Source organism: Eptatretus burgeri, chromosome 2, assembly GCF_056783735.1.
Source record: "Eptatretus burgeri isolate ZD-2024b chromosome 2, Ebu_testis_v1, whole genome shotgun sequence".
Lineage (NCBI taxonomy): Eukaryota > Metazoa > Chordata > Myxini > Myxiniformes > Myxinidae > Eptatretus > Eptatretus burgeri.
Genome location: NC_140962.1, coordinates 11,287,465 through 11,312,898, shown reverse-complemented (window position 1 = coordinate 11,312,898; position 25,434 = coordinate 11,287,465). Strand labels below are relative to the sequence as shown.

The 25,434-nt window shown below is 44.2% G+C and overlaps 1 protein-coding gene, 1 long non-coding RNA gene and 1 pseudogene across 6 annotated transcripts in view; 2 read left to right on the top strand and 1 right to left on the bottom strand.

The window, feature by feature from the left end:
• FERMT2 (FERM domain containing kindlin 2) overlaps positions 1 to 25,434 on the bottom strand; it is a 175,464-nt gene that overhangs the window by 93,961 nt on the left and 56,069 nt on the right. For 4 of the 5 annotated variants that reach the window (XM_085862887.1, XM_085862872.1, XM_085862873.1 and 1 more), the window contains exon 2: positions 14,798 to 14,964. The exons of the other annotated variant lie outside the window; for it this stretch is intronic. In XM_085862887.1, coding sequence (XP_085719013.1) covers positions 14,798 to 14,963 — 166 coding nt within the window. In that variant the 5' untranslated portion in view covers position 14,964. The remainder of the gene's footprint in view (positions 1 to 14,797; positions 14,965 to 25,434) is intronic. 5 annotated transcript variants of the gene reach the window in all.
• LOC147031423 (uncharacterized) lies at positions 20,260 to 21,068 on the top strand (annotated as a pseudogene).
• Positions 21,187 to 24,449, top strand: LOC147031422 (uncharacterized). Its single transcript, XR_015053022.1, has 3 exons — positions 21,187 to 21,322; positions 21,431 to 21,584; positions 23,409 to 24,449. It is a non-coding gene; the product is annotated as an uncharacterized LOC147031422 (long non-coding RNA).

Here is a 25,434-nt window from a genome sequence, read left to right as displayed (position 1 = left end):
ATAAAATAAATACTCTTTGCACACTAATCATTTCTACCAGCCAATGCAGTTTGGATCTTCCTTCAGGATTACGCAATGAAAGACTTTTCATTTAAATAAATATAATGGACACCAAAAAGTTTATGCATAAAAATAATGATCAATATTAATGAAATATTATTCAATTTTCATCAAGTTTCAATAAAATTTGCTGTTTGTTTATTTTGGCACCTTTAAATTGGAGAATTTTTCTAAATGTCTTCAATTACCCCTTTTATAACATCTGATGCATTAAAAAAAACGAAAACCCTGTCTGCATATTGCTGTGAAGATTCGAAAAGCATCACAAACTGCAGTATATTGTTGAACAGACACAAGAAATTATAAGCTTTGTGCTCAAAACTACTGCAGAAAATGAAGATCAGAATTTACACACTGTAAAGCGAGGGTTTCGGCTCCAAATTGCCAGACTTCTGGTCCAATGGCTGAGTTTTGGGTCTAGGGTTTCAAGGGCCGGTGTCCAATGTGTGTCGAGCAGCCACAGGTCCTGCCTCTTGGGTCCGGCATCTCAACGGCTCTCTCCCACTTCTCAAGAAGCGTGTCTCGGGTCGTGAGGAGTGTGTCGTGCATCTCAAGGAGTGTGCCTCGTGTCTCAGGTCTCAAGGACCGTGTCTCAGGTCTCAAGGACCGTGTCTCTGGATATTTTTTTTTTTTTGGTATAGATCCTGTGCCAACATGACTTCCACTCTGACTCAAGTTTTTATCTGAACCAATCTGTTTGTCCCATTATATTTTTTCTAATTCCCCTTTAAAAGGAGATGTTATTTTAATATGTACAATTAAATTTACAAAGACAAAAATGACTTGATTTAGGTTTACTCTTTCGGAATCTAAAGGTTTACTCAAATCATGCATGTCAGGTCTTCAGCTCCCCAGTTCTTGAAGCGAGTGAATCTGTAAAAAATGCAAGTCGAGTCCAAGTAGATGATTCAAGTACTACAGGCTAAACATACAGAGGTAGAGAATTCCAAAAACTAGAGGATAGGCGAAGCAAAATCTAAACAGAAAGAAGATGCAAAAAGCAGGTACTTTTCAGACCTGCTAATGGCAACCGAATTATACTGCGGGACGTGAAACAAAACTTTGTAAAATGCAAAAATAGATGATTAACAAAATCAAACAAGTAACAGTCAATCAGTGGAAAACAAAGTGTTCCAATGTTATTTATGTGCATTGTGCAACAAGCAACGACTCAGGTCAATTTTCTGTCTCCTCAAGTTGGACTTCAATAACTGTCGAGCAAGTGCAGCGATTAATAATTTCCTTTTATTTTTGTCTTTTTAAAAGTTAAAAAAAGTATTTATCAAAGTAGGTGAAACTTTTACACCTCATTGAACCTAGTGGGATTCAAAATGTCCTTTTTTTGAAGGACAGGGTCCTTCAAGAGAGTACTTGGTACATTTTGTAAAACAAACTTACAAAAGCATTTAAACAACTTGGGGACAAGTAGTATGAGTGCATGAATGCTTTTTCCTAAAGAATGCAGCAAAAAGAGCACCTCTCCTGAAGGAGGGCACTCAACCTCAGATTGAAGGGATTTAATTGATCCTCTTATCCTGATCCAACAGAGATTTCATTGACTGGGGATGAATATTATTTCTGCATCGAGTGTAAAAATAACAAAAACTACGGAGATTACAATTTGTTTTCTAAAAAAAGAAAAAAAATAGAATGTTTATGATCTTGCATTTCTTCAATTTATCAACAAATGCAAGACAAACAGATATTTGTTGGCTTCATCTTATTCTTCATCTTCTTTAATGGTCACAATTAGTCCCACCTTGTGTGGTCAGCTGGGGAAGGTTATTATGCGGCCAAGTTTTTCAGGAACCAGCTGGCCAGGCCTGACGTTTGATTGAAGGTGATTTGGATAGGAATTTGCTCTTTGTGCAGGGTGCCAGTGGCAGCGATAGCTCACCGACGAAGGACACCGTGGAATATTTAACGTCCACCAACCAATGTCAGTACACGGGACAAATAATAAATATTCTTTTAATTTTAATTAAAAACACATTGTCCTTCTACATAAAAATGTACATTACTGTGAATGCAAGCATTATACTTGTATAATGGAAATAGAAACGTGTGCGATACCTACAAACTGTTAGGGGATAAAGAAACGTGTGTTAAAACCAGATCGACCTCCGAGCTCAATCACCTTTCACCAAACTTAATCAGCAGTTCAATCTCCAGACGTGAGCAAAAGCTTTCCAGACAATGTCATGCATTAATCTAGCAAGTGGATGTTTGCCAAGTATCCGATCATGAATCGGTCTGTTGGCTGCATTGTTATATGTGGCATGGTTATGCTGTTGATGGCATCACCATTGATTAGGACAGCAATTTAGAACTGGGGAAGGGTGCTAGCATATAATGGCTAAGCCTTGTTGTGGGTCTATAGATACTGTAGGTCTCTAATTTCTAGCTGTCGATGGAATGGCTGGTTAAATGTATATACAAAAGGACAGGATACACCACTGTACAATTCCCTGCCCACAGAGAATCTCCAGTGGCCTGCAAAAGTATTCACCCCCTTCCAAAGTTTTCACATTTTGATGCCACCTGAGCTTATTTAATGATATTTTCAAATCAAACTTAATATTTAGAGTCTTCACAAACTATTTCCAAAGTGACAAAGCCCAAAAAAATGCAGATAATATCCGCATAAGGTTAGATTAACAGAGAAAAATCAGATGATTCTCAGTTACATAAGTATTCAAACCCTTTGCCTAATTAACCCGAAATCACTTCAGGAGCAAATTATTTGTTTGAAAAGTTATAAAATAGGTGTAATAGGATTCTCCTGTATGTAATCAGTGGTTGAACTTAAAAATTAAACTCCCCCACATATCTTAGCAGATTTAAGGTGCAACACTTGGTCAACCAACAAGGTAAACATGAAGACCAAGGAGCTTTCCAAAGAAGTCAGACATAAAATGATGGAGAAGTACTGTGCAGGAGAGGGTTATAAGAAGATTGCAGTCACTCATTATCCCTTTGAGTATGGTGAAATCCATTATCAAGAAGTGGAAGACATATCATACCACCCAGACTCTTCCCAGATCAGGTCGCCCATCCAAACTCAGCAGGTAGGCAAGCAGGAAACTGGTTTGGGATGTCACTGGAAATCCAACAATTACAATGAAAGATCTGCAAGGCTCCATGTCTGAGATGGAGGTCAGGATCCATCAATCAACAATGGCTGGCTCTATGGACAGGCAGTAAGAAAGAAGCCATTACTGAAGAAAACACATCTTTATAAGCTCGTATGGAGTTTGCACAAAAGCATCTCAATGATACTGCAGGCATGTGGAGAAGAATTTTGTGGACAGACGAGACAAGAATTGAACTTTTTGCTCTAAATTAAAAGCGTTACGTCTGGCACAAACCAAGCCACTGCACATAACCCACTCAACACTATCCCTACAGTCATGCATGGTGGTGGTGGCAGCATCATGTTATGGAGCGATTTTCATCAGCAGGGACTGGCAAGCTAGTCAGGCTAGAAGGGACGATGGACAGTGCAGTGGAGGAGAATCCTTGATGAAAACCTACTTGAGTCAGGCATGAATCTGAAACTGGGAAGGAGATTCACATTTCAGCAGGACAATGATCCGAAGCACCAAGCTGAAGTCACACTGGAGTGGCTGAATAAGAAGAAAATAAATATTCTTGAGTGGCCCAGTCAAAGTCCTGACTTGAACCCAATTGATTATATTTATGGCGAGACTTGAAGTTTGCAGTCCATCGACTCTGCCCGTCAAACTTGGCAGAACTCGAGAAATTTTCACATGAAGAATGGGAAAAAGATTTCACCATCTCACTGTGCAAAGCTGGTAGAGACCGACCGAACCCAAAAAAAACTCGTAGCAGTCATTGCTGCACAAGGTGCGTCCAGCAAGTACTGACCTAAGGGGCTGAAAACTTTTACAACCAGTGATTTTTGATTTGTACATGTTTTTTGCAGATATTCCTAAACAGTGTTTAGTTTGATCTCTTCATTTATGAATAAAAAATGTTAATTTGGTAAAATTGTTTCTACATCATTCGTAATTCATCGAAACGTGCCATTATTGGTAGGGTGTGAATACTTTTTCGGGCTATTAAACCTTATGGACAGTTTATAATCAGGTCCTTTCATGATAGAGTTCAAACTCACATAAGACGGATCAAAAGCGGATACCCAACATCTCTGATGCAACCTATTAGTGTGTGCCATCGACTTTTACAGAAGCATATTTGATATTACTATTGTGACGTCCACGGGACTTGAACAGTCCTGCCAACGTAGAATGAGCCGAAACGATGGAGGCGGTTTATTTATTTATTACCCAAAGATGGCGGTTCTAATCGCTCTACCGCAAACGGGACGAGGAAGGTGGCACGAGTCGCTTTTCACTGAGTTGATGATGTTTATTTGTTTTTTATTATTAACCAGAAATAACAAGACTCAGCAAGAAAAGGGATCCGGGGCGATTCGACGGGATGGTGTGGGATCGGGCGTGGGGAAAAACACAGACAATTCAGGTCAGGTATGGGAGCATGTGCCAGAACAGCACGTCGCTGCGTCCACTTTCCGCCGGTACTCCAGGGGCCTCCGTCTGGCCATCCCCCAGGCAGATGCCAGGCCCATCCCCATCTCCTTGAGATGATGGTCAACCTGTTGCAACCATGAGGTACGTGGTCGACCCACTGGCCTCCTCCACTCATGAGACTCCCTCGCTGAGAGAATCTGGTGAGCAGGATCAGAGTCAGGAAAACGAGCCACATGTCCATACAGCCGCAACTGACGCTCACGGACTATGCAGGTAACAAATCTCATCCGAGTCTCTCTCAGCAACCGCTCGTTGGACACAAAATCCGACCAGCGATAGCCAAGGATTCTCCGAAGAGACCTGGTACCAAAGGAATTAAGTCTCCGTCTCAGATCCTTGGTCAGAGTCCAAGTCTCGCACCCATAGAGCAAGACTGGAAGTACCAAGGACCTGAAGACTCGGACTTTCGTCCTCCCGCACAGGTACCGGCAGCGCCACATCCCATGATCCAGTGAATCCATGACTCCCCAGGCCCGACCCAGACGTCTATTGACCTCTGACTCGCAGCCAGCAGAGACATGAATATCACTGCCAAGGTAAGTGAATCTCTCCACGACCTCAACATCCTCACCACAAACAGACACAGACAGGACAGCAGCATCCAAGATGTCACCGAAAGCCTGGATCTTTGTTTTGACCCAAGAAATCCGTAATCCCAACGGCTCCGACTCCTCATTCAGCACCTCGAGGGCCCCCAAGAGGATGTCTAAAGTCTCCGCAAAGATGACTGCATCATCTGCAAAGTCAAGGTCCGAGATCTTGACATTCCCAAATGATGCACCGCAACTTGATCTCTCCGACATCCTCCCTAGAGTCCAGTCCATACAAGTGCTGATAAGTGTGGGGGCAAGTACACATCCCTGACGAACTCCAGTAACAACTGGAAATAAGTCAGAGATGGTACCACCACACTTCACAGCACTCTCAGTACCAGAGTAGAGTTCAGACATCAGATCGATCAGTTTTGGTGGCACCCCACGAAGACCAAGAATCCTCCAGAGGACATCCCGATTCACTGAATCGAACGCTTTACAGAGATCAACATAGGCTGCAAGCAGCCCCTGCCGAAACTCTCGTCTGCGTTCGGTGAGGACACGAAGTGCAAGGATACGGTCAATCGTTGACCTCTTTGATGTAAAGCCTGACTGCTCTGGACGCTGGTGCTCAAGCAGATGGTGGCGAACCCTATCGAGAATTATCCGAGCAAAGACCTTGCCCGGCACTGAGAGCAGCGTCACCCCTCGGTAGTTGTTGCAGTCTTGGCGATCACCCTTCCCTTTCCAGAGAGGGACAACAAGGCCCCTCTTCCATTCAGTTGGGATGATGCCTGTGTTCCAGGCAGAGCACAAAACTGCATGCAACGACACGAGTGCAGCATTTCCACCAGCCTTGAGAAGTTCGGCATGGATGCCACAAATCCCTGGAGCTTTGCCCCGTTTCAACTGGTTCACCGCAGCCCATGTTTCCACAAGCGTAGGTGGACCACAGTTGATTCGAGGGTCAGCAACAGGGATTGTAACACCCTTGACGTCCAACTCGACAGTTGGGGGATCAGCCTGGTACAACCGCTCAAAGTAACTGGCCCAGCGGGCCTTCACTTCAGACTCCTCTGTCAAGAGCCTACCACTCTCTGCTCGAACTGTAGTGCTCCGAGGGATGGGCTTGGATGAACGTAATGCGCGAATTCCCCTGTAAGTGGGACGAGAATCACCTGTCCACAGGTGATGCTCTACCCCCTCACAGATTCCTCGCACATAGGCCTCCTTGTCCACCCTCAATGCACGTACAGTTTTACGCCTCAGCTCCCTGAACAGCTCAGCTCTGCCATTCAGCCTGGCCCTGCGACTCTGGTCAATGGTATCCAGTGTCCCTTGAGAGACAAAATTCTTCTTTGCCCTGCGGTGAGCTCCAAGGCATCCATCGGCAACATCAAGGACGGTGGTCTTGAAGGCGCTCCACAACTCTTCAGGACCCCCCAAAGCACCCAGACCCCCAAGTGTCCACTCAGCCTGTTCGCAAACTCCTCAGCTACTCTCTCATCCCTGAGCTTGGCAACATCCAGCCTCGGCTGGGATGGTACCATTCTCCAGGATTTAAGGTGCAGCTTTAGAGTTGCTACAACAAGCCTGTGGTCAGTATTGAGGAACTGAGCACTCCGGTAAACCCTGCAGTTCTGGATCATCCTCCAACGACCGTCAATGAGGACATGGTCAATCTCCTTTGCCACACCGCCAGCGTTGGAATACCAAGTCCAGCGATGAGCTTGTGGGCGCTGAAACCATGAACCAGCCACCCTAAATCCATGACTTCTTGCAAAGTCAAGGAACTTAGTGCTATTCTGGTTCATAGTTCCTGACCCATGGGGACCAACACACACCTCATAACCGTCCCTATCAGTTCCAGTCGATGCATTGAAATCCCCCAAGACTAGAAGTGTATCTCGTCTGGGGCACTGATCAACCACAGACTCGAGCGTGGCGTAGAATGCGTCCTTCACGGTGAGATCACTCGCCTCAGTCGGAGCATAAACAGAGACCAGGGAAATGACACCTAAGGAGTGACGAATCCTTAATCTCATAATACGCTCGTTGACCGGTGTTACCTCAATTATAATTGGGGTCAGCTTATTGGACACAGCTACAGCAACTCCTTGGGTATGGTAACCATCAGAGCGACCAGACCAATAGTAGGTGTAACCACCCACCATTATCTCGCTGCAATCCGGTCTCCGAACCTCAGAGAGAGCTGCAATCCCGATGTCCAAACGCTTGAGCTCAGATGATAACAGAGACAGGTGATCATCCTCTCTTAGGGATAGGACATTCCAGGCACCCACCCGAAGGGACCGCCTCAGGTTAGCCCAAGGAGACCGCCGTCTGGTGGACGACACCTCAGCACCACTCCGACACACTCTCCCGCAATCTGACCCAGGGATGTTACCCCGTGGTTTCCCTCCTATCAAAGATTGGGGGTCCCGAAGGCTTTGCCCCAATCCTGTCATCCGGTGAGCTGCCCTGCGAAGGGAAGCTGCACAGAGGTACTCCCACGGAGTAGGTTTTCAGATATTTTTGCGTTTTTGCGTTTTGCGGAATGAAGGGTTTTACGGTGGCCGGAGTGCAAATCCTGCCACCAACCTCCTAATAAGAAGTGACCCAACTGCAGGAGGACGTCCGCAGACACAGTTGGGCACTAGATATGGATGGCCGTTGGCTCACAATGAGCTCCTCCGCCCTTTGACAGGTTTTGTTTTTAATCCTGCTGGGTGTCCATATCCAAACACCCTCCTCACCAGAAAACCTGGTGGGGGAGACGGTTTAGTCGCCGACAACCCGACCATGGAACAGGTTAGTACAGGTTTACATGGTACCTGTAGCAGGTCATAGATCGAACCTGACCTGACATCAGGTCTTGAATATACAACAATTCCAATGAATATACAATTCTCAAACCCTCTAAGGCGCCAAGTACACACACACACACACACACACACACACACACACACACACACACACACACACACACACACACACACACACACACACACACACACACACACACACACACACACACACACACACACACACACACACACACAACGTAGCTACTTCTGGTGGTCAGGCTGGACCGTGGTGTGGACGCAACTGTCCCTGGATCAGCGTCGGACGAGCTGGCCTTGCTCTCGTCAGGGGGGGGGGGGCAGGAGAAACCGTGGTGCTGTCGACCTCCTGGTCTTGGCCCAAGTCCGCTCACAGCCACCAGGGAACCAGTTCTGGTGCCAAGTTGCGAGCAGGAGAGGGAGGCAGGTCCGCCCACCGTTCGACCCCGTACTCCGAGTCAGCAGAACCCCAGAGCCAACCAAGGTGAGGCACGAGGCTCAGCAAGGCTCCAAGACACGATGAAGAACACCACGATCGAATCAGCACAACAACAAGTATGCTTCCCGCGCAACAGCCTCCACACCAAAAAAATACGATCTTTTTTGTCCCGATCTTCTTCCTCTTCCTTTTCGACCCCGAACAGAACCTTTTTATCCTCCTGTCCTCGTCACTTCCAATCGAGCCGTTTTATTGGACCACCGCCGTCGCCTTCTGCCAATCGTGATCACGGGGCGGAGCCATCCGCAGCACTGTCCTGTGACGTCACGGCAAGCCTCCAGGGACTACTAAAAGGGGTTTACGCAGACACACTTACCCTATCCCGTGTCCCTATCTAATTACGTGACAATTATCATTTCCCCCTTGAAGAAATGAACATTTACTAGACAACTTATCACCACTGAATTGCTACTTATTACATCGAGATCCTGGTAAACTCGAACAGCATGGCATACCTAATTAAACATCCTAATTACCCTTTGAATGCATACCCCCCCCCCTCAAACGTAACACTATGTTAGTACTCAAATTGTTAGTACATTGCTACTCAAATGAACTCGATGCTAATTTTACTCACTTTTGCTCAAGTTACTGACAATACACACACACAGAGAGACACAGAGAGACACAGAGAGACACAGAGACAGAGACAGAGACAGAGACAGAGACAGAGACAGAGACAGAGACAGAGACACAGACAGAGAGAGAGAGACACAGAGAGAGAGAGAGAGAGAGAGAGAGAGAGAGAGAGAGAGAGAGAGAGAGAGAGAGAGAGAGAGAGAGATGGTGCTGCCGAAACTGTGATGAGGTCACAATCCTGGTCGGGTCACTATTCCAACTCAGAAAGTCAGGGTGGGAATTTGGAATTTGTTCAAGGTTCAAGGTGCTGGTGATAGCTCACCTACTCTTTGCAAAGGACACCATGGGATCTTTAACGACCACCGACTAATGCCGGCAGATGGGACGCTCAGTTTATCGTCCATCCGAGGGACGGAACACACATAGTGATGAATAACCATGCCTGTGAAACATCGGGATGGCAGTTTACAGCCGGGTCGGGATTCATACCCAGGCTGGACAGGAAACATGAATTACAATTTGTTAATAGGTTGGCCTGCTATGGCATCCCATTATTTATGAGGCTTGCCAGCAGGTTAAAATCCCATATAGTGTGTTGATTTTTTTCCTTCGTCCATCATTGTTCTTGTTTGTATGTGGCATATTTACAAGCTTCCATCATGAGCCTTTGACTCTTTAAAAAAAAGGTACTTGCAAAAATACAAAATAAAATCGATCGTTCAATGTTCCTCAAGCCAAAATGAGGGGCTGGCAGTGCAGCCTTGAGGTGTGCACATTCACCTCAAATGTGTAGCCTGGGTTCGAATCTTGGCCCAGCTATAAACTTTCACCCTGGTATTTCACAAACAGGGCACGGCATCAGTGGGTGTGCCCTCAGTCCCTCAGGGGGGACATTGAACTGAATGTCTCATTGCAGACATTTAGTTTGTGGAGATCATAGATCTCAGTATGTCCTTCGTGATGACTGGGTGAGTGACCGCCGGCACCCTGAAACTAATTACAAATTCCTGTCACATGGGGTCGAACATGAGACGTGGGCAGCTGTTTTGCGACATACTTGGACCAAAAAAAATGTTCCAGAGCCGACCCGACAAAAAGTTGGGAATATTTGGGGCCATTAAACAAGTAGAAGCACTAGTCGTCCTTCAGCTGTGATTGAGCAATCCCAGACCAAACATGACCTTAAATATTCTTAACATCGAAAGAGCAAAATAGTCTTGGTGAATAAAATATCTTTAAAGTTTGAAAAATAAATTCTACTTTGTAAAAAAAAACAATCAAGCAAGTTATTGCAATCATCAATACTCAGAAAAAAATATTAAATATTTTGACATAGTTTCTCTTCCCTTCCTACAAAACAATTCAAAAGCATTTAGATTTTACATAGACAAAGCTAAATCAAACATCGTACCTTTCCAAGCAACTCCTTACTTATTAATAACAATCACAATAATAACTAGAACAGCACTCGGGAGAGCGCATATCTCCAACAGGCTGAGCAGTTTACGTTGTATGTCCCACTGATACTGGTATGAATGCAGGTTGGTGGGCTTGGGATCATAGTCAGGATCATAGGATCCTGAGTTCAAATCCCACTCGGCTATTGAATTAATACCAGGTGGGGTTGACTCTGCCTGTCGTCCTTCCGAGGTCGGCAAAATGAGTGCCAGCATGCTGGTATCCTGTGTCGGAGTGGTGACCCGTCCAGGAATGTGTCCAATAGCCAAGGAGACTGCTTACGCAGCACCAATGGATGGATACTGGTATGGTGTCATGATTGAAGGCCAAATCTGCATCTGGATGTTAACCAAAATCGAATTGGCTTGTACTCATCACCTTCCCACTCATCCACCTAATTTTGTCATAACCCATTGATAACTTTTTGAGATATCATGTGATGGACATATCCTGCGTCGGAGTGGCGACCCATCCAGGATTGTGCCCAATAGCCCAGGAGACTGCTTCGGCAGCACCAACACTCTTTACAAATTATGGTCCCCAATGGATTTTGGATGCTTTGTATCGTTTTTGGCCCCATCTCTCAATGGTGAATAATTACTTGAAAAAAAATTTATTCTATCCGGATCCTGATCTTCATCAAAATGCAATCAATTCACCCTTATCACACGCTCAACATGTCCACCTAATTTCTTCCGAATGCGTGCACAACTTTTTGAGATATCCTACTCACAGACAGACAGACAGGACAGGAGCAAACAGGGGTGAAAACATAACCTCCGTCCACCACCGGTGGCGGAGGTAGTAATTTAGTGTTACTAACATTTTCTAAATTATGTTGAACACCATATTGTGAGAACGATAATAAAACAGGACAATCATCTACTTTGCAAAGTATAATCTCATCCATTTGGAATGTATTTTGATCTCACAAAAGAAAATGAATCAATTTTTGCCAAAACTGATTCCATAAGTTTTATGATTTAAAAAATGAAGTTTGTGTGTTCAACAACGATCTTGCTCGTGCCAGAATGTTGGGGCGGGTGGCACGTGCCAAAAGCGCAAGCGCTTGTCACGTCCGACGAGCCTATGCTAAAGTTAGCCGAGTAAATAAGGCAATGCCGGACCTGATAGTCCATGACCTCCGGAGGTAAGGCAAGAAAAAAAATAACCCTAAAAGGAGTCCGAATGTTAAAGTTGGTTTGCTTTAGAAGACCAAATTTCACTCATCCAGTACTTTTAAATGGTACCGGAAACAGGAATAGCACATCATAATTGATAAAATGCTGTGTTTTGGCAAATGGCTGTCAACTATATACCAACAGAAAGTCTTTTAATAACGAATTATTCATTACAAGCTTCCACAACACCGATATTAAAGACTGGTTTGGGATTGATAGACTGGTATTGAGGTCATGACTGAAGATTCAAGTCTGGACACAAATCTGCATCAATCTTGATGCAATTAAATGACACATTCAAGGTGTGTATGTGAGGTGTTGTGTATCACAGCAAGGCATAGACTCTTGGAGGGGGACATAAAGGAGGCCATATCTTATTTCCTCGCATTCCACTGCACGCAATGCAGTGCAGGCAAAAAGCCTCCACACTTGGGTTCGCATGCAAAGGTGATTATAATGCTTCATTGTTAGACACCGTGTTGGTTGAAAACCTGCCTCCAACACACCACAAAGATCGATTTGTACACAAAGAGCCTCTGTCTCATATGTAAGAGAAATGTAAGGAAAATAGGAGATGGGATACAGACTTTAAGGTACACGCAGAGATCTCATGTGCCTTCAAATCGAAGGCAATTCTTTTCTGATCCCTTGAAGGAAGTTCTAAGCTTTAAAGTTTAAACACAATGAAACTAAATTGGTGACAGATAAGAGATAATGTTCTCATAAAAGAAAATAAAAAAACACTGAAAAGTATCGTATTCAGAGATATCTTTAAGTGTTGTGTAAGGTTGTTCAATGGTGCTGTAGAGCTGAGTTCAGGTATGGGTTTTAGGTGCATTATGGGATCAAATAGCCAGAGCTGTCAGTCATGCTACCAGTAATGAAGGGTTTCAGGAAAAACATGCCAAGAAAAGGATAAATGATACTATCATAACTCAGTGCTTTGCACGCGAACTTACATCATTTTGCAGCGTTTCTAACTGTGCTTTGGAGATCAAGCTCGAGGTGGGAGCAAAGAAAATAGAGTGCGCGAGGAGAAAGTCAGCAAAAACAAGTGATGTAAAAACAAAGGAAACAAATGTGGAGAAAATATGATTTCGAACTTCGTGTTAAAATGAGTAACCAGATATGAAGAGGGATGAGACTAATGATGTAAGAAAGATTAAGCTTGTATAAGACTGAACAGGAATTGCTTTTCTGACACAACTTTAAGGGTCATGAAGGTGCTAGTACATGCACAACACGCACCTGTAAGTGCGGGATACCAGACGAGGTTAGTGTACAGTTATGTATGATGAAGAAGTAGACTATCTGGTGAAGGCTGTTGTCAATGTGCATCAGCGGACGGCTCAACCAATGGATGAAACCAACAGGACGTTGGTTGTTCGAGGTATGCTAACCACCATGGGGGAAGCAAGGAGAAGCTGAAGTTTCAGGTGTTCAGCCTCTCTTTCACTCTGACAAAAATTAATGATGGAAACGTTAGTTCGTCCTTGCGTCTCAAGGTGATTTTTAGATTTTGATGTTCCATATTCTTTACAAAGCATTCTTTGCAGAGAAGCAGTTTCTTGGCAAGGGTTATACTGGGTGGTTGTCCATTGCCTTCCCAGATTGCCTCGTAAAGTGTGCCGTCCTTCAGATGGATGTTAAGCCGTGTGTCCCGTCTGCTAGGCATTAGTCGGCAGATGTTAAAGGTCCCATGGTGTCTTTCATGAGGAGTCGGTGTATTATCGCCGGCACCCTGACAAAATGACAATTTCAGGCCACCTTAAATTGACCGTCAGGACTGAGCAGCCAGTTTGCGAACAACTTTGGCCAAGGATAAAAGCTCATGGAATTGGCAACCCCAAACTTAATGGGGGGGGAAATGGCATAAAGAGAGGAGAAACGTACTTTTATCTCCACTGGAAGCACCCGCTGGACGGACGGATGCACGCAGGCATGCCGAGACGGACATTAGTAAACAATTTATCTAAAACAAAATCATGAATCATATTTCAAACTCCGAACCTGGGAATTCCACATTTTGAGCTGTGTATTCAAATGGAACACCAACCAGGAAACCTTATTTATTTATTTATTTATTTATTTATTTTTTACAAATTAAGTGCACAAATCCTTTTAAAGTATCGAAGGAACTCGAGTAAATGGAGACAAAGTGAAATCACCGATATAAATCAATTTCTCCGATGCTTGCAATGGATATGAAGGAGAACGATTGTATCCTTCGACGAATGATGCCGAGAAAGGTGAAAAGTGATGGTCGAATACACTTTTTAATGCAACAAATCAAGTTTCCTTTGGATTCCTACCCATGGAGCGGGGGGGGGGGGGGGGGGAGGGAGGAAAGGGTGGACGATGGGGGTGGCAGATGCAAATTATTTTGCAGTACAAACACCATTCCTTTCACAATGATGCATCCTGCAATGGGACGGACTGCCATAAAGGCACGCAACAACAGTGGCACAGTGTGGCATGAGCAAAGGCCCCTCACAAGGAGTTCTGTGTTTGTGTACAAGTGGTGCAAGCTATTTACAGGGCTTCCTGTGCGCAGGCATTCCACAGCACGAGTGCCTGCAAGCCTGGCCTGTAATAAGGGCCTACTGGCGGCGTTCCTGTTCTATTTCCTGGCTTGCTATTGCATCGGTACTCTGCGACGAGAAGCAACACTGAACAATTATTTCCCTTATGAGCAACAAAGCACATTTTCCTTTCTCAAAACGCCACCAAACCAAAAATAAAAACTCCCTTTCCACATACAACTGGAACATGTGGACCCATTCATGGAAGAGAATGTGCTTTATTGGTCACAAGGGGAATTATTCTCCACTGCCACTTCTTGTAGCGGAGTGCCAAATGCATAGAAAGCCAGGAAAATCAAACAAATTCCACCGGTAGGTCCTTACATCGAAGAGATGAGAAAACTATGTAATGTTAGAGAATTTGTATTTTAACTGCCGCACAACCTTTCCAAGCATTTTCATTCTCTTAAACCATATCGCAACATCAATAATAGCCAACCCTCCCTCCATTGAAAAAACCCTAAGGCTCCCAATGTACCCCAGCATACCAAGTTTCTCGACGAGCCGCAGCATGAGGCCACCGACATGTAGCTCCCCGGTGACCCTCATGATCAGCTCCTGTTCTAGGTCAGTGACCAAGACTCGTAGTTCCCACGTTCCATCGGCGTAATGTCCATCCGGCATCCGGATCCCCTCAATGAGTGAATGGGACATTCTTGAGGATGAGAGAGAAGGAAAATTTATTAAGAATTGCAATATTTTTTTTTATCCCGACGTTGTCCTAGCATGAGTTACAATAACTTCACGTGAGACAACACACACACACACACACACACACACACACACACACACACACACACACACACACACACACACACACACGATCCCAAACTTCAGGATAAAGCAATTAGTTGGGTGTCATTGTTGAAATATCGTTACACGGTGGACAAAAGCACAATTTTTTTTTTATCCAAAGCATATCCGTGGTGTACCTTCTTGAAAAAAAAAGTAAGCTCCAAAAAAAAATGATGATGGGAAGTGTAATATCTGACGTCATTGTGATGTCATCAGCATAACCTGTCGCAAACTTTTGGTCCTCTTTGCTTTTTCTGTGAATTACTACTTTCGTGATCACGGTCACTGGCAATGATCACGTGATCATTTTATTTTTTACACATTTTCAGTAATGACATCACTGCAACATAGTTAGTCAGCTTAAAAATGCTTATATATCAATTACCTGTTTCTTGAAATATTAAATTATTGACTCAAAATGTCGTCACAGTACTTCACAACCTTATTTTATACATTAATTTGCTCTAATATCTTGTTAGTCTATTGTGACGTCATTATGACGTCATTAAATACACTTCCTGTCATCAGATTTTTTTTTGGAGCTTACCCTCTTTTTGAAACTTATACATGGGCAAAGCTTTTTAAAAAAAAATTGGGCTTTTGTCCACCGTGTAACAGTCCTTGGCATTTTTGTTAACTAGTGCGTGCCCGTACGTGCGTGTCTGTACGTGCAAAAAAAAAAAGAGAAGAAGAATTGTGACGTCAATTGTGATGTCATAGCACCGTGCCCTGTCATTGGTTTGGTAAATAAATGGCAATAACTTGGGAAGCACTTGTCCGATTAATATCAAACCTTGAAAAGGCACATCCTCAGGGCCCCAGCAATATACGTGGCAAGTTTCAATTAGATCGGACCAGTGGTTGTCGAGAAAGAGCGGTCGCAGACACACACACACACACACACACACACACACACACACACACACACACACACACACACACACACACACACACACACACACACACACACACACAGATTGCTGGAATTATAGATAGATGAGGTACCTCACTAAATGTGATGCACTCCACGTTCACTACCCTAGAGCATTCAATTAACTTATCCAATGGGATCAGGAAATGGATGAGAGTCTCACAGAAGGGAACACCTTCCTCATCCAACAATCTGAAGAAATACAACTCCCCCACAAATACCGGCCAATAACCTGTCTACCAACAACATAAACTTTCAACAGGAATAATCACAGAAACAACGTACCACCACCTAACACAACAAGGAGGCCTCGAGGCAGAACAGAAGGGATGCAAGAGAGGATGTTACGGAACAATAGAACACTTACAACTAAACAAGGCCGAACTCAAAAACTGCAGAACGCAAAGAACCAAAAATTGTCCACAGCCTGGATCGGCTATGAACAAAAGAAGCTTTTGACAGTGTTGACAGTCAAGCAGATGGAGAACGCCATGGATCTCATGAATACCGCACTAATCCTGCAGAACTCTGAAGGAAAGATCGAAATACCAGGAGTCTTTCCCCCCCCCCTCCTGTTTTGTGTTTTGCCTTGCTCTAGATCCACCAAGTGAGCTCATTAATGAGCAAGGACATTTATACACCCGAACAACCAATAAAAGAAAATCAAAAGAAACAAGAAAGGTGACGCATCTATTGTACATGGATGATTTTAAACTCTTTGCACCGAACGACAAAAAATTGGCAGAACAACTGAAATTAGTGAAACGGTACTCTGATGATATCAAAATGGAATTTGGCCGAGATAAATGTGCCAAGCACACATTCGTACGAGGTAAACCAACAAAAATGGACATCATAAAAATCGACCTTGCCATGAGCAACCTTTAGGCCAACACAGGTGATGAAAGTTGTCGTCAAGTTTCATCGAAATCACGTGTGTAGTTTCAGAGAAGAAAGCAAATACCTATTTTGGGTGGCCAAACCTGGACCCACTTTGACCATCCCCCATATACACCTTAGACACTGATTTTTTTAATATCTTGAACAAACTTTGGTACATCACGGGTGATGAAGGTTATGGTCAAGTTTCATCCAAATCGTGTGTCACTGACTGACACGGCGCGACGCTAATACCTCACCTGAACAATTCGTTCCAGGTGAGCTAAAATGGCAGAACTGAGCCAATTAGACACGTGTAGATTTTGCAAGGTAGAAACAGAAAGCACAAGTCACCTCCTATCGAGATGTGAAAAACCCATGTCATGACAGCTGTACACACAAAGGCAAAACAAGGTATGTGGAGTAATCCACTGGCACGTCTGCAGAAATTTCAATAATACAGTTCCACAAAACTCATGGAAACTTCAAACAAAAGCAATCATTGAAAACAGGGACATAATGCTCACATATGACTTGGTGATCCCATCCAGGATGAACAAAGAAAACAAAGCACTGTGACCGGAAATAGTACTCAGATACAAAAAGGAAAATAAGGCATTGCCAACTGAGATTTCGATACCCAGTCATTTTGGTCTAAATAATGCAGAAACCAAGAAAATATATACTGATAAATGTCAGTGTGTGTCAGTTAGTGAGTGTGTGCATCTCGTCCATAACTCCAAAACCATGAAACCTCACGGCCCCAAACTTTGCATGCATACTAAGGGGACTCGAAGGCAGTGCATGACTGCGAATTTGGGGGTTTGGGTGAATTTAAACAACCCTTTTGAAGATAATTAATGGCCTTACTTAATTATCCTTTATCAAGGCTCATCCTTTGGCTCCGTTTTGTCATGTGGTCCCTTAGGCGGTGGCTCGCTCGCTGAAAATGTGCAAATTTCATTTTGAAATTTCTCCTTTTTGGCCCTATTGTCTTTCATTATACAATGAGCCACTTCGACATCGATAGATACATATAAAAACGAGAAGGGCACTCGGTAGAGCGCATACCTCCGCCCCGTAATGCCTGATCCACGAGAACATACTGAGCCCAATACATTTTTGAGATAACCCTAACAGCGTATTGTCCCAATGGATGGATGCTATACTGTACAGTACTATATCATTTTTGGCCCTATCTCTCAATGGTGAAGAATCACTGAACAATTCTAGTCATCGGATCCGGATTCGGATCTTCACCAAAATCTAATCAGTTCGTCCTTGTCACACAACCAACCTGTCCACCAGGTTTCGTCCGATTCCATGAACAACTTTTTGAGATATCCGGTACACAGACAAACAAACGACAGATAAACAGACAGAAAGGGGTGAAAACCTAACCTCCTTTACTTTCGGTGGCAGTGGTAAAAAAATGAAACGTTTCCTTTTTTAAAGTTTCTTCAACAGTTTAGTTGGAGTGCTTGATTGGAGCGCTCTTCTGGCTTCGAAGGCTACAAGCTTCCAGGGCGACAACGCAGCACGGTTCTTCATGGGGACACCTCCAGAATTAGGAAGGCAAAATAAATTCGATGATTACAATGAATAAAAATGTTTTCAGTTGTTACAAAGCAATGAATTGCCACATCACGGCAGGATAGCTAAGAGATATGCACACTCACTCCAAGCTGTCTAGCCTGGATTCGAATCTCAACCAGGAAATAAACTGTCATCTAAATGGAGTTCTTTCATCCCCTCTTCCTGTCTAGGCTGGAATTCCTCAAGGTAGTGTTCTGGGCCCCGTTCTTTTTCTGGTTTTCATCAATGATCTCTCCGACTCTCTGGAAAATCCTCTTTATCTCTTTGCTGATGACTCCACCCTCTGCCGTGCCATCTGTCATCCCTCAGACCGGCAAGCAGCAGCTTCTTCACTCACTGCAGATCTGGATAAAATCACAAACTGGTCCAACATGTGGAACATGTCTTTCAATCCGGACAAATCTCACACTCTCACTATGTCTCTCCGAAAGGACCATTTAGCACCCCCCCGCCCCCCATCCACTTTCTCAACAATCCTCTGGAAGAAGTCCTTTCTTTCAAGCTTCTGGGTCTCACTATCTGCCATGATCTTTCCTGGGAAAGCCACATTTCAAACCTCGCCTTCAAAGCCAGTTGCCGACTGGGAATCCTGACCACTTACAAAACTTTTGTCCGCAGCCTGATGGAGTACTGCTCTCCCCTCTGGGCTGGTGCTCCTGCCTCCCATATTTCCTGGCTTCACGCTGTGGAAACCAAGGTATTTCGGATCATTGGCATTTCCCATGATGACGCTAAGTCTTTGGGCCTCTCACTCTCTCACCGCAGGCTGGTCGGTGGTCTTTCTGTCTTCTACCGTCTCCTCTCCAGCCTCACCCCCCCTGCTCTCTCTGCGATTTATCCCTACCACATTTCCACAGAGCGCTCAAGGTCCGCCAACAACCCCCTTCTGGCAAAACTACCAAAATCACGAATCACTGCTCACCTTCACTCTTTCATTCATCTTTTTTTCCCACCTTTTGAATAAACTCCCTCTCTCTATTCAATCCCACTCTTCCCTCCAGGCCTTCAAACCAGCTGTTCACCACCACCTCTTATCATCCCCCATCCAAATCCTCGATCTTTTCAACCCCCGTTAACCCCCCCAAGACCACCTCCTTCAAATTCCCTGCTCTCCTTCCTGAAAGTCCCTGTAATGTCTATCTTGTATTTCCCATGTTCCCCGCCCAATCCCTCTCCCTTCCACAGATCTCCGAATGTCTCTGTTCCCCACTGTTTTGTCCTTCCCACTCCTTCCCCTCTTGTCTCATAACCCCCTTGCTGTGCATTCTGTGTTAGCTCTTATACGAGCCTCGACAAGGCATACAAAAAAAAAAAAAATCGCAGTATTGCACGAGCAGGTTGATTGATCAGCATGTGTGCCGTCTCTCAGATGGACATTAAACTAGACGTCATATCTGCCGGAATTCCCCTCCCCCCCCTCCTCACTCTCTGCCCTTCTCTCCTCCCTCCCCTCTCTCACCCCCCTCTCTCTCTCCCTCCCTTTCCGCTCTCTCTCCCACCCTTCCCCCCTCCCCCTCATCTTCCACTCCCCCCCCTCTGTTAAGAGGACTGTTAAAGACTGGCGGCTTAGTTTTGAAGTTAAAACGGCTTCCCCAGAGTGTATCATGTGCGAATCAGATTTGGAGTGAGCCGACTGGAGGGGTGTAACGGTTGTTGTATGGCTGATTGGGCCGTGGGCTATCCGCCGCTATCGTTCCGTTTCGTTCCGTGAAAAGGGTGCGACTTATTTTCACTCGCAATATGGTCTAAATGATATTTGCTGTAACGTGTAAAAAGTTCTCCATGTGAACAACGCCCAAGTCTGAGCATTAATTAGAAGTTACATGCACTATTTTTCAAAGGCGGTAATCGGCGATTAACTGCGTACGTTGGCCGAGAAGTCGGCCAGCTGGCGTAGCAATATCAGCTGCAACCAATCAGCAACCGTATTTTTGTAAACACGGGTACTACTTGTACTATCATGGCAGCTTCCACGTCGGCCTTAACTTAGTGATGTCCCGAGCAAAATCCCAGGAGAAGTCGCCTTTATGGTGTTTTGCATCTGTCATCGGTACAAGAACAGAATGTATGTCCATTTACTGAGGTTAGATGGGGTAAATATTGCGAGTGCTTGGGAAAATGTCTCGATTTACCCGGGGAAAGTGGTGACAGCGCCCGGTCGCGTTATCACAGTCATGCTGGCATTGGCTTCACCGATATTCCACCGAGCGCTGGTTACCATCCGACGTGCTACAGACGGTTCACTGATAAAAAGAGACGGCTTGCGAGTAAGAAACGATGCTTGCACGCTTTTGAGGGAGCTCCTGAAGTATCTGCAGTAGATGCTTCTGTTCAAAAGCCTGGTGTGCTGTCAATAACCAAAGAAGAGTCTGCCATCAAGATCGGCATTGCCAATCTCTTCACAAGGCCATATCCTCCCACGTATTTGCATCATTTGCAAGAAAGAGTCACGTTATCTTAACCGAGTCCACTGGACAAAGCGTGATAAACTAGTTAAAGCTGAAACACTCACAGTCGGTACGTACCGAGCTATTTGTTATGAGCTAAATCAAATTTGATCATTTTGATTTGCCATTCTGGCTTTGTTTAAGAATAATTAATATTCTTCCGACATCTTAAGTCCTCAAATTATACTTCAGGACGTCTGATTGAAGCTGCCAAGCTGAAAAAAAGATGAAAATGTATTGGTCCACATTAGGAGATCTGATTGTGTTGCTGCAGAAGTCAGTTACCATAAATTATGTTTTGTACAATACACAAGATTTCTCAGCAAGGACAGAGGGCCGGCAGTCGGTACATCTCTAAGTGAAAGGTCTGACTACATATCACATCAGTTGTGCGAAATAATTCCTTCTCATTTCTTCCTGTGGGACCTTATTTATTCAAACTGACGGATGAATCACTTTTACTTTTCCAACAGCACCTTGTATGAAGAAGCTTGCAGAATGTTGTGCCAACATGTGATACAGACAAGAATCATCAACAATGGAGAAGTATTCAGACTAACAAAACTTGTGGATACATTCACAAAAACGGTGAAAAAAACATCATGGTGTCATATTGTCAAATATGAGGTGAGTGTAGTTTGAGTGTGTATGCTTGCTCATGCTGCCATTTTACTGCAAAGTGTAAAGTTGTAAGTCATGATGTGAATTTATATTTTATCCTTTCCAGGAATGATCGCATGAAATCCCTACTGATGCAGACATTCCCACAACAACTGATTTTTCATCAACCACCACAATGGAATATATCACTGCTAGTGTTTAGAGACACTTTTACAGCAAAAACAGTGGCCAGTCAGTGTGCATCAGGATCATCAGACAGTAGTGAATCTGAGACAACTGCTGCTGAAGTGAGTGACTGTGACATTGGCACTGATGCAGGTCCTTCATCTGCAGGTCCTTCATCCAGCCGACCAACCCGTCAGAGCAATGCAGTGCCCATATGAGGTCGGGAGATTGATGCTGATATTGTCCGCATTATTTATAGTGCAGGTATGTTTCTCAAGGCAGAAGTGAATGAATCTCCTGGACTGTTGTGCCCTTGGCCACCTTTAGCATCTGATCTTGGTCTACCTGTTGTCAAGGGCTTGGTCCCAGTAGCTTTATACAACTTCTTAGCTTGGGTTGTTGGGGCTCGTGATGAACCAGCCATTGAAGATTTTGTCCGCTTACCCAAGGATGAAGAGCTGAAAATATTTTCACTCTGCCAGGACATTATCCTGCTTGCATCCAAAGGTAAAAAAAAAAAAACAAACACCCAAGTCTCTGTGTTTGGGTATGACCATTCGTCATTTGACAGGGTCATCCCAGTTACTGAACGTGATGAACAAATTTGGTCATTGTGCATCACGGGAAACTGTTGTCCGTTATGAGACTAGCATAGCTGAACTACAGATCCAGCAGTCTGCTAATTCCATTCCCGCAGGTTTCTCTAGGCATGTCAATTCTGTGGATGACACAGGACCCTGCCCCAGAAATGATCTTGCAGGTTGTCAACTGCGCCTGTAGAATGTCAAACTGCAAAACAGGACAGTGTTCGTGTCACTCCTCTACCTTGTCCTGCACAGACATATGCAAGTGTCGGAATTGTGAGAATAGTTCGAAAACACCGACCGAAGAATTATTCGAAGGGGGGAATGAACAGGACGACGATGCCGATGATGATGCTGATGACGGTTAGATGAAAATAACCAATGTCACATACCACAGCTTTTCGTCGACATCCATCTTCCTCGTCCTTCCAGTAACAATCTAGTCGTGGCACGGCATTTCAGTAACGCATTTTCTTTATGTAGCAGCTATTGTCTCTATGACAAATAAGGTTCATTTTATAAGGTTCATTATCCATTCACTTAAGGCTCAGTAAACAAATCCCGAAGACCAATAAGGTTCCACCTTGCCATTGCGAGATATTGATGATTTTTGATTTGATTTCCCACCGATGTGTGAATTTCCTTTCGTGTTTCAGCGAGATCGACAGATTGTGATACATGGCTTAATCAGTCATAGGAAGATAATTAAGAATTAATTAGTAATTTTGTGAAGATGATTCTGTGTAGTCTTCCCTTAGCAGAATGTGGTGTAGGTTAGTTAACAGCTTCGCTGTTCACATTTCCATTTCTGTTTGCACAGAAAGTGTATAAGATGAGAATGTTATCCGTCTTTTAATGACGAAGTGCCTAATTACTGTCGGAGTATGATGGCGATAATCCATGAATGTTAAGTAAGCAGGTTGTTGTATCCGTACGCACAGTTTCAAATCTCTAGGTCAGTCGATGTGGAAGATGAAGCCTTGTCAATATTTAGATAATTAGTGATAATAAAAAGATTTGATCTCGCTCAGGCTAAAGTAACGATTTGCATTGTTTATATTTTCCACATTGGCCACCCCAGGACCACGATATTTCCGAAAGTGGAAGATAGTAGAACGTTCTGTGGTCTTCAGTCATTTCAGACATCTCGGTCGGTATTGGAGGTAGATACAGGCTCGTAAAAATGAAGGAATTCCTCAAAAATCGCTTTTTTTTTCTGAATGATGCACCTTGTTGCAGTTTTCATTATCTTGACAAAGTGTTTACATGGTCGATACTCCTGATTCGTGAGCTGTGTTGTTGTGTCTGATGCCCCCGTAGAGTTGAGGCTTGGGAGATGTATATTCGCCGAGATATACGATCGGCAAAATGGGGAAAAACGCCAAAATGCCACTTTTCGCACCCTGACGACCAACTTCGACAGCTCACTGTGCCTTATTGAGCTAAGATCTCGTGGAGAACTTTTGTCCTAATGTCCACCATACACGTGTCTACAAGCAGCCCAAAGTTCACCTCGCACCCCTTCCTCGGAAGGAAAAGTGTTTTTAGGGCCTTTTCATAGGAACTGCCCACGGCCTAGATGCATGCAAGCCTTTGCCAGATCATTAGCATGGGTTTTATATGGCAGTTAAAAAAACTGTCAGTTAAAAAGAAAATGTTGCTGTTTGGGTGTATTTTATTGCCCTTCCCTTCCCTTCCCCTCACCTCACGCTGCCTTCCCTAACCCGCCCCTCATGCCCCCTTCTCTTCCCTTCGAGTCCTGGGAGGATTCCATGATCCCGCTTATGAAACCCGAATCATGGAGACAACAATCAACGACACACATGTTGGGTCACCCAATCGATACCTGGTTATTTAGACTTCAGTAAACCATCAAGAAATTTGATGTTTAAAGCTGCCTCAAAAATTAACCCGAGAGTGTACCACATCAATGATGGCCGAAAGGGCTTCATTTCCTTGTCTGAGGTCAGTTTCTTCTCAATGTCCTGTATTTTTTTTTTACTTTTCAACAATTTTTTAAAACACACACACACACACACACACACACACACACACACACACACACACACACACACACACACACACACACACACACACACACACACACACACACACACACACACACACACCTTAGTGAACACAGCAGCTTGCACCCCTGTATGACTATGGTGATAGACTTTGATTTATGCTTCGTTGTGACACTTAACGTAAAGATAGCCTTCGTGCTTTACCGTCAGTGTCCAGTGAACTTATCTTCATCATTGTCACACAACCCAATACTGTAAATATGTCAATATTGGGAAAACCCATTGTGTGTCATTGGCTAATACACAATAAAGCCCAGAGCACTGTCACGTGACTAGAAATCTGCCATCTTCATTTTCCTGGCAATCATTTTGTGCTACATCATTTTTTTTGTTTCGTGGAACGTTTTTCATTGTCGTGGGAAGGAAGACGATTTATGATTCTAAAAAAAAGCACAACTGAGAGCCTTGCTACACCACCAGTACAAGGAAAACAATTACAATTGCCGTGTCAGTTCTTGAGACGTGTTCAGGAAAGGATATTGAGGTGGTTTCATGACACATTTTTACCCTGATGTTTGGAAGAATCCATCCATCCATCAGGACCATCCTCTGTGCAGAGCGTTGGTGGTGCCGAAGCAGTCTCCTTGGCTATTGGGCACAATCCTGGATGGGTCGACACTCCGACGCAGGATACCAGCAAGCTGGTACTCATTTTGCCGACCTCGGTAGGATGACAGGCAGAGTTATAACCACACCTGGTATTAATTCAACAGCCAAGCAGGATTCAAACTCAGGACCCGAGGATTCCAAGCCCACCACTTCCTGCCATTAAGCCAACACCAGGGTTTTTGGAAGAATAAGCAGGTGAAAATGGCATCCACTACGAGACCACATACTGCTATGGAAACACGAGTCATACTTGCACAGAGTTCGGCCATAGGGAACTTACCCAAACATTTTCAAACTGCTAACCATTTTTGCCAGTCATTACAGCAAGTGCCAAGTGCCCATTCACATCGACCAAAAGCCGTTACGAAGCCAACCATGGGAGGCAAATGACTCAATGAATCGACCCTATTA